This window comes from Nothobranchius furzeri, chromosome 6 (genome assembly GCF_043380555.1).
Source record: "Nothobranchius furzeri strain GRZ-AD chromosome 6, NfurGRZ-RIMD1, whole genome shotgun sequence".
Taxonomy (NCBI): Eukaryota; Metazoa; Chordata; class Actinopteri; order Cyprinodontiformes; family Nothobranchiidae; genus Nothobranchius; species Nothobranchius furzeri.
The window spans coordinates 22373497-22389580 of record NC_091746.1 but is presented as its reverse complement, the minus strand read 5'-3'; the positions used below and the strand labels follow the sequence as shown (position 1 = coordinate 22389580).

The 16084-nt window shown below is 42.9% G+C and overlaps 1 protein-coding gene across 4 annotated transcripts in view; it reads left to right on the top strand.

Annotated features, from left to right (window-relative positions):
* Window positions 1–13417, top strand: part of slc25a23a (solute carrier family 25 member 23a) — a 38000-nt gene extending 24583 nt beyond the window's left edge. For all 4 annotated transcript variants that reach the window (XM_070552004.1, XM_070552003.1, XM_070552005.1 and 1 more), the window contains 4 exons: window positions 12266–12379; window positions 12485–12652; window positions 12731–12878; window positions 12980–13417. In XM_070552004.1, coding sequence (XP_070408105.1) covers window positions 12266–12379; window positions 12485–12652; window positions 12731–12878; window positions 12980–13191 — 642 coding nt within the window. In that variant the 3' untranslated portion in view covers window positions 13192–13417. The remainder of the gene's footprint in view (window positions 1–12265; window positions 12380–12484; window positions 12653–12730; window positions 12879–12979) is intronic.
* The last annotated feature ends 2667 nt before the right edge of the window (window positions 13418–16084 follow it).

Below are 16084 nucleotides of genomic sequence, written 5' to 3'. Positions count from 1 at the left end.
GCAAACTGTAAGGGGGCGAAAACCTGTCCGCTGTTCTTAACAGGAAAAATTCCCCCTTGACCTCCTGGCCCCAAACAGGACGGTCACATAAAGCACAGAGTGAGCATGCAAGCCTAGCCTAAGTATATGGCAGACATTAGGTAACAGTGAATTAACAAAAGAACGCACGTAAGAGAAAACAAACTGATGAAACCTTCCAACAGAGAACAAAAATCATAAGCATGATCGAGCATTAATTACCCTTAGCAATATTGCAACCAGTAACTGTACGTGAATATGCAATCAAAAATACAAACTCATGTGAAATAAATGATTGACGTGGATACGAATGAACGACTAGATGATGTCGCTGTGACTAAACCTATAAAAGTTAAACACAACAGGAGGTGTAATGAATATACTCAACGTAACAACACAACTGCTCAACTGAAATAGAGAACGGAGTCAGAGTCCCAGCTGCAGAACTGAAAAAGAAATGGAGTGAAGAAAACATAAGAGTCAAGTTCAGTTTTATTGATGACTGCTGCAGGGGTCTTGCCGCTGGAAGAGGACTTTGAGGCCGATTCCTTAGTCGAGTGCATGTAACCACAACAGCAACATCTATGATGAGACGCAAAGATTACTCCGCCGTTGTCCCATCAGCCGTCCCATTCTTCAGGCACATTGGGTGTCGTGCTGAGTCCATTGCGGCCATTTCCATTTGCACATATTGAGACGACGCAGCAAGGTTCATTTGGGCAGCCAGAGTTCGCTCCCACAGTCTCCTCACAACAGGTAGGATGCAACATGCCAATAGAGAAATCAGAATTAGTACTACTATTGCACTAATTCCTGCTTTTACCAAAATAGCTCCCCACTGACCCAATTTGAGGGCTAAGGAGTCTAAGGACCAGCTTTCCCTGCCTGCATTCTCCTTCAGCTCTATCTTTAAATCTTTCAATTTCCTCATGCCTTCAGTAAATGCACCATCAGGGGCCGTATTACTTGGAATGTAGGTGCAACATTCTTGCCCACTGGAGTTCAGAAACTTACAGAGCCCACCTTTCTCGGCCAGCAACCAGTCCAAAGCCTGGTCATGCTGCAAAGTCATTTTGACTGTGGCATGAAGTTGTTCACCCAAGAGGCCAAGGTTATTTACTGTGTAATTTAAGATTCTTTGCTGATTAAAATAAACATAGTTGATCCATTTCACATTCTTATTTATTGTTATCCAAGGAAGAATTGACTCTAAACCTGCTATTACCTCATCTCTTGCTTGAAATTCTATGGGAATTCCTGTTGGCAGTCCTATGGCGTTTAAATGCACTTTATGATCAAACACATCATACCTCTTTGTCCTACGTCTATTGGTAGTCTCCAACTGAAGTAATTCACTCACACCTTCATGCAAGATAGTCACTGGAACTTTCATACGTACTAGCGTACACAACCCAACCCAAAAACTTGGCAAAACATTCATTAGAACATCACCACCACACATCCAGTAGCTGTCGGCCACTGGAATGTCTTGCTCACCTATGAGATCCAGAGTGGGGATCGTCATCGATATGTTATCACAGTCCTGACTAAGAGTTACAGGGTTTTCATACCAAACAGGGGTATCAATGAGAAGCGGCGTCATATTTGCATGCGGGAACCAGGATAATACCCAAGTGACGTTACAGTTGACAGATGTATTACCTACGTCCACTCCTCCATCGTCAGCGAAACCTCCGCTTGCAAAACATTCATAATCAGCACTATAATCAATTTTGTAGTCCGTTGGAGGACCATTTTGGTCTGTTTGGATCGCAAATTCAGCACATTCCTCTAGGATGTTATATTCTGCATATTTTTCAACATATTTGTACTTATCTCGTGTACCATGGAGCAATCTGCATTGGAATCCACACAATGGCATCTTAAGAAGAGGTGGAATCTTTTTATTTATCTCTATTACCTTTCTAGTCTTACATGTGCGTTGTTGTGTAATGGCACACTCACTAGAAGTATACTTTTCCGGAACAACCTCAGGTAATATTCCGGGTGCTTGAGCGCACACTATGCAGTCATTAGGAGTCATTTCTCTTGTCGTATACAAAGCCCATTTATACCAACTATTTTGCATGGCTGCATCCCAAAGCCTATCCTCAATAGCCAAATGTCTGCTCGCTCTAGGGGAGATAGGCCCTGTGTTACCGCCGGACCTAGGTCTAATTGGCCCAAATAGTGTCTTAGGTACAGCTTTGCGATTGGTCACTTCTTGTTCATTTTGTCCTTTCTGAGTGAGATTACGAACATGGTTACTACCAGAGGTTGCCGTGGGAAAGCCAGATTTCACAGCTACACCTCCTGTGGGAGTTGTAGTACTGACAGGTGGCTTAGCGTTTACGCTTCTCAGCTTGCTAATTGGCGTTGTTTTAGATCTTGAAATCAGTGGAGTCACTAGCTGTAAAAGAGAGGAAGAGCTCCAGTCGGCCCTCACCTCTCCAACAGGCGCTGTGGTAGTCAAAACATCAGGGATCACAGTAGCAGTAGCGCTAGTAGTTAAAACATTACTTGGAACTGTGGTTATATCACCAGTTTTAACAATTGCTACGTCGAATGCAGGCAGGGATGCCGACCTATGTTGCATCCGGCCTGCTGAATTGTACTTAACTTGATCATGGTATGCTGCCTCGTCGTTGGCCAAGTCGTCTGGCGTATGCTCTTGTGATGGGTCGACGAGTTGCTCCTCGGCCATCGTCTCCATCTTCACCTCCTCCAGCACCATCATCAGACCCCCTAGTGTTATCCAAAACAGAACTGTCATCAGGCTTAGCACGCCCTTCTTTCCTCCGGCCATCATGCCGGTTTGTTACGTTAGGCACAATACTGCCCTGAGTTTTGTCTTTGACTTTCGTGCAGTGCGTCAGATGATGCCACGTCGATCCTCCTTCGACCTGGACTGCTGTTGGCGTTGCTCGAACCACTTTGTAGGGACCCTCTCGTCGCGGTTCGTGCCACTTCCTCCTGAAAACCTTGATGTACACCTGGTCTCCAGGAACTACCGGCCCGTCTGCGCCTGCGCTAGAGACGAGCTCCTTTCTCTTTTCCTGCAAATAGATGGCTTTATGGATGCTGGTTAGTTGTTTGATATAGCTTTTGAATTCAAGCTCTAGCTGTTCCAGCGAAGGCCCCTTGTGGGGTCCTCTAAGCTGAGGAGCTGGCATTGGCCTGCCTGTTAGGACCTCATGAGGTGAAAGATGCGTGCTTCTGTTAGTTTGCATGCGATAGCTCATTAAGGCAAGCGGCAATGCATCAACCCAGTTAAAGTTAGTACAAGCACAGATTTTGCAGATTTTAGACTTCAACGTCAGATTCGCTCGCTCGACCATCTTGGCTCTGGGGGTGATAAACTGATCCTAATCGTTGCTTTATCCTTAGTTGTTGCAACACACCTTTAAGGACTTTTTCAACAAAAGCAGGACCATTGTCCGAGCTTATTTCCGACGGGATACCAAAGCGAGGAATCACTTCTCTGACTAGAAACTTTACCACTGTTTCTGAACCTAGATCTTTAGAGGGAACAGCTTCGATCCACCGACTGAATCGGTCAATGATCACCAGCATGTACCGTTTCCCATGCACAGACTTAATCATGTCAACATAGTCAATGACCAAATGTTTAAAAGGACCTTCGGGCACTGGAATGTGTCCCGCTGGGACTGTGATGCCCTTTTTTACATTGTTCTCAGCACAAATGTCACACTGATCTATTACTTCCTCAACCATGGCTTTTAGGTATGGTGACCAGTAACCTTGTTTGTTAAGTCTTTTCAGCACCTCTGCACGACCACAATGATCAGGACCGTGGCTTTCCGAGATTAGCATCGTCAGCAAGGAGACAGGTGCAACGATCAAGCCCTCATGAGACCTCCACAAGCCGCTTGAGTCCATTGTTGCACCTCTTCTTCTCCAACACTGCTGCTCGCTTTTCTCTGCCTTTTCCTGAATCAGAATGATGTCTTCTGGTGTTATTGCAGGCTCTAATGATATTACAGGTGCCAAAATGGCTTCTTCACACCTGGAGGCAGACTTTGCCGCCTCATCTGCTGCATTGTTGCCTCTGATGACATCACAGTTACCCTTGCGGTGCGCAGGGCACTTTACAATGGCCAGTTTCGATGGAAGCATCATTGCTGAGATCAGCTCGTTGATCTGCTTTCCATGAAGGATGGGTGTACCATCCGTCTTCTTAAAACCTCTTTGTCTCCACACACTTCCAAACAGGTGACAAACACCATGGGCGTATGCAGAGTCAGTGTAAATAGTTGCTACCTGGCCACTTGCCAACTTGCAAGCTTCGGTCAGGGCTTTGAGTTCCGCTAGCTGCGCAGAACAGGGTTGGTTACACTTTTCAGCTTTTACTGTTTCAAATCTGTCATCTACTTTTTCCACAACAGCAAACGCTGCATGGTTTCCTAAGTAGTCTCTAAAACATGAACCATCAACAAAATAGGTGACATCAGATTGGTCGAAAGGGGTAGATTCCAAATCAGGCCTTAGCTTAGTGTATCTAGATACCTCGACTATGCAGCAATGTGGTTCTCCTTCAAACTCAAAGGGAACACTGTTAGCAGGGTTTGCTGCGGTACACCTCTTTATGACAACGTCAGGATATGTCAGTAGTGGCATATACTGCAGGCATCTTGCTTGGTTTAACACAAACTTCCCTTGGTTGATTAGTTCAGATATTTTGTGATGTGTGTAGATGGTCACAGGATATCCCATTGTTATCACTGAGGCTTTCTCATAAGCATAATGCAAAGCAGCCAATCCTTGATAACAAGGGGGCCATCCCTGTGCCACATTGTCAAGTTTTGCACTGTAGTACGCAATAGGTTGTTTCCGACGTCCACTGCATGTGTCCTGCATTAACACTGCAGAGGCATACATGTCATGTCTGTTTGCGACGTACAGCAAAAATGGTTTTGTGTAGTCAGGTGTTGCTAAACTTGGCGCAGTTTGCATGTCTTGTTTGATGGTTTCAAAAGCTATCTTAGCTTCATTTGTCCATTTTAGAGTCGATTTTAAAGACTCACTTCCAGCATCTTTAATCAGTGCCCTAAGTGGTGCGGTTTTTTCAGCATAGTTTTCAATCCACTCGGAGTTAAAACCAGTCATTCCCAGAAATGTCATCATTTGTCCGACAGTTTGTGGTTGTGGAGCTTTGCTCACACCTTCCACGTGTTCTGGTGAGATGGCGACAGTCCCATGGGAGATTACTCTCCCTAGGTACTCTACCTGTGGTTGGCAGTACTGAAGCTTTGTTAGAGAGGCTTTGTGTCCTCCCCGAGCTAACTTCTGTAGGACTTTAATGGAGTCACGATGACAATCATCGATTGTTCGTGCGCAAATCAGTAGGTCATCAACATACTGAATCACAGTGCTGTTCACCTCGATGCCTTCGAGGCTCTGTTTCAAAATCTGATTAAAGATGTGTGGACTGTGTTTTAGCCCTTGTGGTAGCCTTCTGTACGTGAGCTGTCTCCCACGAAACGTGAAAGCAAAAAGATATTGTGATTCTTTGGCCAATGGGATGCTAAAAAATGCTGAACACAGATCAATTACCGTGAAGTATTTAGCTTCCCCATCAATGTTACTCAGTAATGTGCTTGGGTTTGGCACGTCTGCGTCAAAGTCAGTGATCACTTCATTTACAGCTCTTAAATCATGTACCAGTCGGTACTTGAGCTTGTCTGCTTTTAGCACTGGCAGAATTGGAGTGTTACATGTGCTATAGGTTTCTTTTAGTACTCCTGCTTGAATTAGACCTTCAATAGTTGCATTTATACCCTCTTCTGCTTCTGGCTTTAGTGGGTATTGGGGTCGATAAGGCAGTCTTGCATTTGGCTTCAATTCCACTTGAACTGGAGTTGCCGATGTTACCAGTCCAACATCCGTGTCATGTTTAGACCATAGCTGGTCTGGAACTTGTTTTAGCATGTTGGCTTTCAACTTGTTTTGAACTGTTTCTGATTCTGCTACACCTTGCATGTGTTTTTTGTTTGCGACTGTTACAACCTGTGGTTTTGACATCATGGTGCCGCCGCAGAGAATTTTAATCATTTCTGCATTTTTTGTAGTATAGATTAGCGGGTTATCTGTTTTCTGCCACTCTGTTTTAGTTGCTGTTAACATCATTGGTCCAAGATCTCTTGACCCAAAGCCTTTGTTTACCATTAAGGTAATGTGTGGTGCTGATTCTGGCACAGTGTGCCATTTTTCAATAAATGGGTTTTCTTCCACATTCACAGCTGCACCTTGCTGTCCTATCACGATGTATTGTGACACTAGCCTAACGTGCAAGTCTTTTGTTTCTTTGTCCCATTTTTCTTCAAAGATTCTACTGCATGATGGATCATAAGTCATTGTGCAGTGATAGTCACTGAACGGTACAGTAGCTTCTGGAATTTGAGCTTCAATAAATTTTTCCCACTGTTGAAACATCTCTGAGACTGGCTTGTTAATGTCACCAAGCCAGTAGACCTTAGCGTATTCTGTCTGAGCAGTCATTTGAAAGTTTATTCCAGAGCTATCTACATAAATTCCTTCTGGTGTGCACCAGATTTTTGTTTTTAGTTTACACAATGCATCTCTTCCTAGTAGATTAACTGGAGTTTGGTCTGAAATCAGAATTGGAATTACGATTTCACTGTCATCAACTGCTAGTCTTACTGGAGCTGTTAAGGGGTTTATTTGTTTTGTTCCCGAGAACCCTGTTGTCTTTACGCTTTTCTCAGACATGGGGAGATGAGTTGCATAATTTGATTTTATGCATGAGTAGGTTGCCCCAGTATCTACTAACATTGGGACCGATTTGCCTTCTATTTTAACATTGATCACTGGTTCTTTATTGGCGTTAGCTATTAAAATTGGTAGTTGCTCCTCCCCCCCAGGGCCCTCCGGGCATCCCTAGAATCCTTGTTGTGCTGCCCATGGATTAACTGGACCTCCTCTTCCCCGGTTTGGTCGTGTTCCACGACCACGCCCAGACCATTCAGGGTTTGGAATTGGATTCGGACAGTCTCGATACAGGTGACCCATCTGGCCACACCCCCAACATGAACCTGGAAGTGGGGGTCGGTTCTGCTGCACCCAGCCTTGTCGGGTTGGGTAGCGATTGGGGAAACGATTTGGAAATCGTCTCTGTGGTCCGGGCTGCTGTCTACCATACTGGTTTGGGTAGACATTGATAACCGATTGAGATGGAGTTTGAGGCGGGGCCACAGCTGTCTGCAATGCTTGGGTTTGACTGTCACTCTTGCTGTCACTTTTCTCCACTGCCGCCTGGGTCTTCGCCTTGTGCTGGAGATCATTTATGTGCAACTGCGTGAGTTTTCTCTGAGCGCACTTTTCTTGCTCAATCATTTTGTTATTGTCTTTCCGATAGCGGTCCACTGCGTGGACTACATGGTCTCTGAACTGCACATGTGGCATTGAGTCCAGTCCCACAACATCCTCCAGTTTGTCTCGCACAGGAGTCGGGAGAGCAGAAATCAGGGATGTTCGGAACAGAGAAGTCATTATCGGCGTCCCCTCAGGACCCTCCTCCGTCTCCAGCTTCCACCGTCTGAGCTGCCTGTCAACAAATGACGCAGGACTCTCAGTCTCTGAAAGTGGCTCACCTTTCAAAGCTTTGGGGTCAATCCTGTTGGGATATGCTGCTCTTAGTATGTTCCAGAGTGCATTTCTGTATGTGTTAAACTCCGTGCCGTCAGCCATTGGGTCCAGCATCCATTGGACTCCATTGGATGCTAGCAATGTTCCCATAGCTGATGTCCCAACAACTCGAGCCAAAATAGCTTTGAGATCTCCAAGGGCAAGCATTAGCCCAGTTGTCTCCTGTTCGAAGGCCCCAATCCACCTTCCCGCGCCATCTTGAATGTGGGGCAGCCGTGAAACCAAACCAGTGAGGTCGAGGCTCTGCCAGGGAATATAATTAGCTCTTGTGCCCTTAATTAAAATTGGGTACTGACCATCATTAGTGTATCGAATAGGTGGTTTTAAGTCATGTCTGGGTCTCAGCTCACGGCTTTCACTGCTAGGACCTGGTTTTTCCTTCTCCTGAGTCAGACCTGTATTTGGGTCACCACGCTCTGGTGAGTGAATGCCTGGTTTGTAAAAAGGCTTGAAATTTTTCTCCTTGCTTGTGCTAGTGGTGTTCTCACTAACCTCATCTGAATGTGTGCCTGTGATGTGATTTAAGGATTTCCGCAGGCCTTCAGATATGTCCTGTATAATTTGGTCAACATCGTTTAGCTCATCATGTACATCCTCATCCTTGTTCTCAAGGTCAATCCAGTATGAGTTAGCCTTCGGTTGCCTTTTCAAAAAATCCTTATGTTCTGCAAAACAATCAATCTCCCTTCGTCCTTCTTCCCTTACCGCTCGACGTTCTGTACTGCAATATTTTGGATGCGTTCCACGAGGTGGAGTTGTTTGTTCGGATTCTCTTTCCTCACTTCCTTTTGCATGCTTTTCTTTGCCAGGTGCTTCATCTGATTGCTGTGATGTTGTTAATTTTAAAATTGCATTGTCAACATCTAAACCCTTAGGACCTTTGTCGAATGTGTCGCGCAAATCAAAATCTCCCGTAATTGTAACGGTTCCCAAAAGGGGATACAGGCCCTCTTCTGCTGGGGCCTTCACTTCCTTCTGGGGTTTGTCCAATTTGTCTTTCATTTTAAGAATGGCATGTTTAAAGTTCTGTCTGTAAATCTTTCCTTCATTCCTGAATAAGTCCAGGATATGAATTTCTTTTTCTCTTTTCTGCTGTCTTTTCTTAGATCCATCTGCTTTATGATCCTGAATTCTCAACTCCAAATTATCGCACGCCACTACGTCAAAAGTGCCTTCAGATGGCCACGGATTGCATAGTTTTCTCGTCCGTTTTGACCACTTCTCTGACATGTGCTTTATTTCTTTTGCTAAAGCAGGATTCTTCGCTGCCAAAATTCCTGCTGGCGTGACAGACATTTTGAAGTTTCAGTGACACTATTATTCCTTTGATTAGTTGACTAGTTTGTTTATTTATAATCTCCTGAAAATAACACAAGAATTGAAAGTTGAAACAGATACTGGTGACATATGATGCTGTGGTCTTGAGTAATCTGTTGTTGCTCTGTTTACACAAATGTTGAACAATTTATCTTCTTATTGTAAATGCCTTAAAATCAAATCTCTTCTGATGTAACACTAAAGTAAAGTTAGTTCAAAAAGCTTTAGTTATTGTTGAAAGAAAAACTTAATGCCTGAAAGTTTTTATAGGTGAACCTTTTAAATCTGGATTCAATATGTATTATTTTCCCTTTTTTCTTTTTTTTTTTTTTCCTCAGCAGCTGTGCAGTGGCAGGCTAAAAATAGCCTTATGCTGAATCTTAAGCTTGTGTGTGAGCAAAACTCAGCCCACAGGGTGGGGTTTCTCTACGCCCTCTGGCTCACCAACCTATCCACACACAGAGGTGGAGTCAGAGGCGGGATCGCCTCTGTACTTCTGTGTCTGTGCGTGTGTATGGAGAGGACAGCTTGTAGGTGGAGCTTTGCGCTTCTGGACTGGCCCCTCTGCTCAGTCTAAACTTGGGTCTGACAGCTCAGGGTGTCTACGGAGAAACGAACACGCTGACGACACCCAAGAGCATTCAGCCTTCAGATTTTAGCAACTCTCATACAGCTTTATAACATCACAACACAGGAAAAAGTCAACCACAAGAGAGACCGAATCAGCAGAAGAAGAATCAGCTTCTCTCCAGTTCATCCAAGCAACGGCCCAAACAAGATCAGAGTATTTGACCTTTCACGAGTAAAACAACCACACACAGCAAAGCTTTCACACTTGCATAGAGATAAGAAAAACACACTTCAAAGCAATTTGACACCGAAGCATCATTTTATGCCACACACTCAACACGCATAAACATTATTATTTATTTATTAATCATAATCTATATCTCTCATATTTCACATTACCCAGCTGGTAAAAATAGTTATCATGCTTGTGCACTTCAGCATATATTTTTATTTATATATATGTCACTCTAAAACTAATTATTTTAACTTCTGGTTTTCTGTTTAAAGACTAATCAGAACAAGATCACAGACTTTGAAATTTGTATAACATTAAACATCAAAATTTAGCACTGCAGTGAACAATATTGATCTGTATTACTCCTTTGTTTTTCTTTTTTCCTCTAATTCTCTGGCGCCTGACACACCTTCTCAACTCACGCACCCACTTCTCAACTCGCACACACTCTTATCTCCTACACACACACACGCTTATCTCACACGCCTGTCCCACCCACAAAACTTCTCTCACAAACACACTCACACAAACAAACAATTTCTGAGCTCTAGAGTTGTTTACAGCCACTTTGCTGCAAACTCCGACGTCAAACATATCTTTGCCAAAAACTCATGAAATTTACCAATCCCCGAGGATTCAACCGAATTACTGGCAAGCTTATCTGTCACAACTTCAGCGCTTTTTCTCAGATCCCAGTCGTTGCCCGGCTTCACCGAGGCACCCTACTGGATCTCAATTGTCGACCTCATTCACTTGTCCTCCCTGGACTTTAATCAGCTGTCAAATTCTATTCCAATTCTCGCTGTCCCAGCTTTTAATTTGTCACAAACTTTGTCCGTCATCAAAATGACTCAGCTGACTTCACACATGTGTGAATAATTTCACCGCTGCTCTGGACAAGCGCCTTCTCTTGTTGTTATTCTAAATTATGAGTAGGGCATGTTTTTTTTTTTCTCCCAGACCAGCTCACAATCCACGGAAATAACTCCAAAATTGAACAAAAATTGTTCTTACCTATAAAGGGGGCCCGGAGTCAAGTTTTCGCAGATCGTGAACCGAATCCGGAGAGCACACCTCTACTTCCCGCTTCGTGGTCGCCAAATGTGGTTCTTTTTCCTTATCAAAAACAAGAAAGAGACAGGTTTTGTCCAAACTCAGCGGGGGGCATTTATTTACACAACTCATCCATACATCACCAACACTTAACAGGGGACAGCGTCCAGCTTCGATCTAAACACCTCGGCTGGAGATCCTTCTGCAAAAGCCCACTCTCCTACACCACACAGCATCAGTTATACTATTCAACCCCCACCTCCCTTTTGATTCTGAGAAATGATGGGGTGCTACTTCCACATCCTAATATGGTCAAAAGTAGTTGAAACTTACATAAGCTGGACAGATCAACATGTTTTTGGAGCATGTACTCAGCAGCTGGGCTGCCTGATAAACGGCTGGTATTTGATAAGCAACATGTCAACATGCACGTACACAAAACACTGCTTTTAGCTCCTACATTCCTAAAGCCAAATTATTGTAAAGTTGCAAAAAAACCAAATTTATGTAAAGTTGCAAATAAGAACTTCCAGTATCTCTATCAAAAGCCTTTTCTGCATCTATAGATGATCTCTAGAGATAATATACTAGTTTCTATGTTTGTACTGTAAGAGAAATCTATCAAATTAAGTAATCTACGTGAGTTTGTGGATGACTGTCTACCCTTGATGAAACCAGTTTGGTCAGGGTGTATTATGAAGTGGGTTACCTTCTCTAATCTTTTTGTCAGGGCTTTACAAATTATTTTCAGATCAACATTAATAAGAGAAATTGGGTGATAGCTGTTAGGAAATACAGGGTCTTTTCCTGGTTTTAATAAAAGACTAATATTGGCTGAATTCATGTTTGGCTATAATCTGCCACTCTCTTTGATTTCTCTCACCATTCTGAAGAATGTAGAAGCCAGAATGATCCAGAATTCTTTGTAGAACTCTGCTGGGAACCTGTCTGGACCTGGAGCCTTCCTGTTAGGCATGGATTTAAGAGCTAAGCTGAGCTATTGCTGAAAGTGGTTATATTTCTGTGTGACTCATCTATGCAACTTTTCTTACTTGAGCACCATCTGACTTGCACAACCTCCAATTTAATATTTCTGAAAATAATGTTTGCATAGTGACTTTTTATCAAGTGTGTTGTATAGTATTGTGCATAGGCTACTATGGTGCTATATGCATGGTACTTTCTAATTTTACCACACAGCAATTGGTCATTTAACTTGATTGATTCAATTTTTTCTCTATTTAAATTTTTGTTTGCTGCACAGTAAATTCTTATTCTGATGTAAATTTCCCTACGTGAGTATACCTGCTGCTGGTACACCAAAAGATCCCAATGTGTAATGATGAAAGACATTTTCCTATTTGCTTCTGTGCTATCTCTGCATAGATCAAGAGTGTGATGCGTGGAGAAAATGAAACCAGAACTCTGAGGGTTCGTGAGAGGTTTGTTGCTGGTTCTTTGGCTGGAGCAACAGCTCAGACAGCCATCTATCCCATGGAGGTAAAAACCAGCTCATACTGATGCACTTTGGACCGACACAATATAATTAAAGAAAAATAATTATTGGTCTTTTTTGCCTCCTGCCCTCCGTTTTCTTCCTTGCAGGTGTTAAAAACTCGTCTTACACTTAGAAAAACTGGTCAGTACTCAGGAATGGCAGACTGTGCCAAACACATCCTACAGCAGGAAGGAGTCGCCGCCTTCTACAAGGGTTACATACCCAACATGCTGAGTATTGTCCCGTACGCTGGCATTGACCTGGCGGTCTATGAGGTCTGAGGGACTCACTGTTCCTACTGTGGTTCCGGTCCTCTCTCACTTACCTTCCATCACTCTTTTGCTTTTCCACAGACTCTAAAGTTTGCATGGCTCAACAGGAATAGGGGCATAGGAGATCCAGGGGTGATGGTGTTGGTTGGATGTGGCGCAGCATCCAGCACCTGTGGACAGCTGGCGAGTTACCCGTTAGCTCTGATCCGCACACGGATGCAAGCACAAGGTGTGGAGATATATACGAACAAATACATTTAGCAGCAAAACACTCAGTATAATATTGAGTGTAATAATTGGATTTTTTTTTCTTTTCCTCCCTCTCATCAGCTTCAATAAAGGGAAGCCCTAATCTATCCATGTTGTTGCTGCTTCGGAACATTTTGACCCAGGAGGGCGTTGCTGGACTTTATAGAGGAATTTCCCCCAACCTGCTGAAAATCGTCCCTGCTGTGAGCGTGTCTTACGTCGTATATGAATATACGAGGATAATGTTGGGAGTGGACATTGAGGGTAGGAGGGGAGGGAAAGAGAAGGGGTAGACTGGTAAAGGTAATGACTCTGTAGTGCATTTTTGTCTGAGCACATGCAGAAGTTTTGCATGAAGAGGTGAAGTTTGACTGAAGTATTTCAGAATTAAGAAAACGTGTCAAAATTAACCAAGAAGCAGTTTCTGCTGCTGTGGTTTAGAACAAATAATCATAAATGAGCTGCATCAAATCCAAGATCCTACTTACATTCATTTGGCATTATTTTATATACCAGGTGGCATTTAAAGAGGATTGGGTGGCTGTGATGGGGGGGTGGGGTGGGGTGAGGTGGGGGGGGGGGGCCTGAAAGGGTTACACATTGAAGAAATTACAGACTCAGGACTTTTATTAAGAGGTCTTAAATGTACAGCGTATTGATGAGAGCCAGGAAATCATCTCAAAGGCAAAACTAATCTCTGTTGGAAGGATCGCTGCTAAAATATGTACACTCAAAAATCCAATTTGTTTTTACAGATTTAAAGCTGGCAAAGCCAAGTCCAAAAGCACAACGGATTCAGATAACCTTCTGTTCCTTCTAATGAGTTTCACAAATGTTCCCATGCGGACAAAAGTACTGCATAATCCAGTACCACACTATATTTTCATAAGCATTGTGTAAAATAATTACATTTTACTCTCTCTGATGATGTGCTGCTACTAGTTTACGTGTTTAATTATAGATTCACTAGGATAAATACAATAAAGTTTATCTCTCACCAAATAGAATATTTACTAAGAAATCACAATGTAACCATAGACACACTACTTGGTGTGTGTGTGGGTGCGGGTGTGGGTGTGTGTGTGTGTGTGTCTACTCTGTCTTCTCCATCCCCAGTGAGTCGTGGTGGATGGCTGCTTACTGAGCCAGGATCCTCTGGAGGTTTCTTCCTGTTAAAAGGGAGTTTTCCTCTCCACTGTTGCTGCATGCTTGCTTAGAATGAGGATTGCTGTAAAGACTCTGACACTAGTCAGTGACTCGATGCAACCTGCTGGGTTCCTTATATAGAAAACTTGTTACTGATTGGCTTAATGACCTGAACTGTATTGTTTACTGTGTGAAGGACCTTGAGATGACTCTGGTCCTGATTTGGCGCTTTATAAATAAACTTGAATTGAATAGAATTAAAAGAGATGTCTTTGTATAATGAAATAATAAATGATGCTGTTTTATAATGAGCATGTTTATGTGCAATCAAAAAACACACTCATGAGTCACTTTTACCCTGAGGATATTAATGATAAATACTACTTTAAGAAAAGATGCCTCCATGTTAATTCTTTACATTTTAATGAGAAAATATACTTGACATTTTTTCACCAAACAGTTTAATTATAAAACTACAATAAAGCAAAATGTTATTAATAGGGGCATGATAGTAAAGTAATAGTTCATGGTTTAAATTTTAGTAAACCAACTATATTGTCATGGATCAATTTAACTTTTGGACAACTTTGTTACTAATGTCATATATTCCCACTTGTGCTAGTGAAGGTTGTCAGTCAGGAGTTGAGTGCTCAGTAATCAGAAGATTGCAGGTTCAAGCCCTGCTCAGTGTGTTGCTGTCGTTGTCCTTGGGCAAGACACTTAACCCACCTTACCTGCTGGTGGTGGTCGGAGGGACCAGTGTGTACGGCAGCCATGCCTCTGTCAGTGCGCCCCAGGGCAGCTGTGGCTACATGGTAGCTCATCACCTCCTAGTGAAATAAGCCTTGTCTGAGAAAAAAGGATGTCTCAGTACTCTTTGCTAACGCTTCTTAAACTTTCTGGTTTCTGGTTGGTCCAAAACTTAGAGGAACCGGACCTATAAACAACAGACACGGAGCTGAAGCTTCAGTTCAAGCTGTTCCAGCTAATGCTAAATTAACATCTTTTGAGGGATCAAGAAAGATCTTTCAATGGAATACTTTTAGCTACAAGAGCCATCCTTTTTCAGGGCCAGCCAACTTTTGTAAACATCTCATCAGAATCAACTTTATTGCCAGTGCCCCAGCGCACCAAAGCACAGAAATTTGACACTGCAGTGCAGCCTGACCAAGGTTACACACACAAAACATGTAGCACAAAACCGATACAAGCAGACCACGAGAGCTGCCATTCAAGGCGCTCATGGACATGAAACGGTCTGCCAGCAGAACCAGGGGACTATCTTTGACCAGCTGATGCGGATTCAGAGGAACGCAGCCTTTGATATCCAGAAGTCAAACTACTTGCTTGCCGACAACACTGCTTGGCCAGCCGGATTGCAGAGCAGCCTCCATAAACACGGGTACCATAACTGCACTGGCATTGGATGGGTTCATCCTTTTAAACCTCATTGAAATTTGCCAGATAATTTTATGAAGCCAGACATCACATTTTTCTAAGACACTTAAATAGGCTCCTGATAACATCTAAGATTGTGTTTCATCAGAGTTTATTCATTGTCTCAGTTGATATTACCATAACCCTCCCACTGTCCTAACCATCAATCCTGCTCAGTGGTCAACTTTCCTCGCGGGGTCACCCATAAAGACAGTGGGAGGGTTAAAGCACCGTTTATAATCATTTGCCCTGCATCATCATTAGTAGTAGAAATATAGTAATAAATAGATTTTTATGAACTATATTTTTGCCTCTGTGTCAAATGTGGCATTACCCAAAGTACCTTGTTTCATCATTAATTGAATATTAAAGGTCCAATCCATATTTTTTATGGAATATTACATTTTATTGAATACCTTGTATTTAATTGACAATTTATTAAAAGTAACCACATACAAATCATTACACATTCGTAGGCCTTTAGGTACTGCCACTTGGTGGTTGATTTGTGTAAGTGCATGGTGAATATTCAAGCCAAGGTAGCTGCAGAAACAAAATGCTTCCACCTCGCAAAAGTTCCTCTTTTATTTTTTAATAAATTGT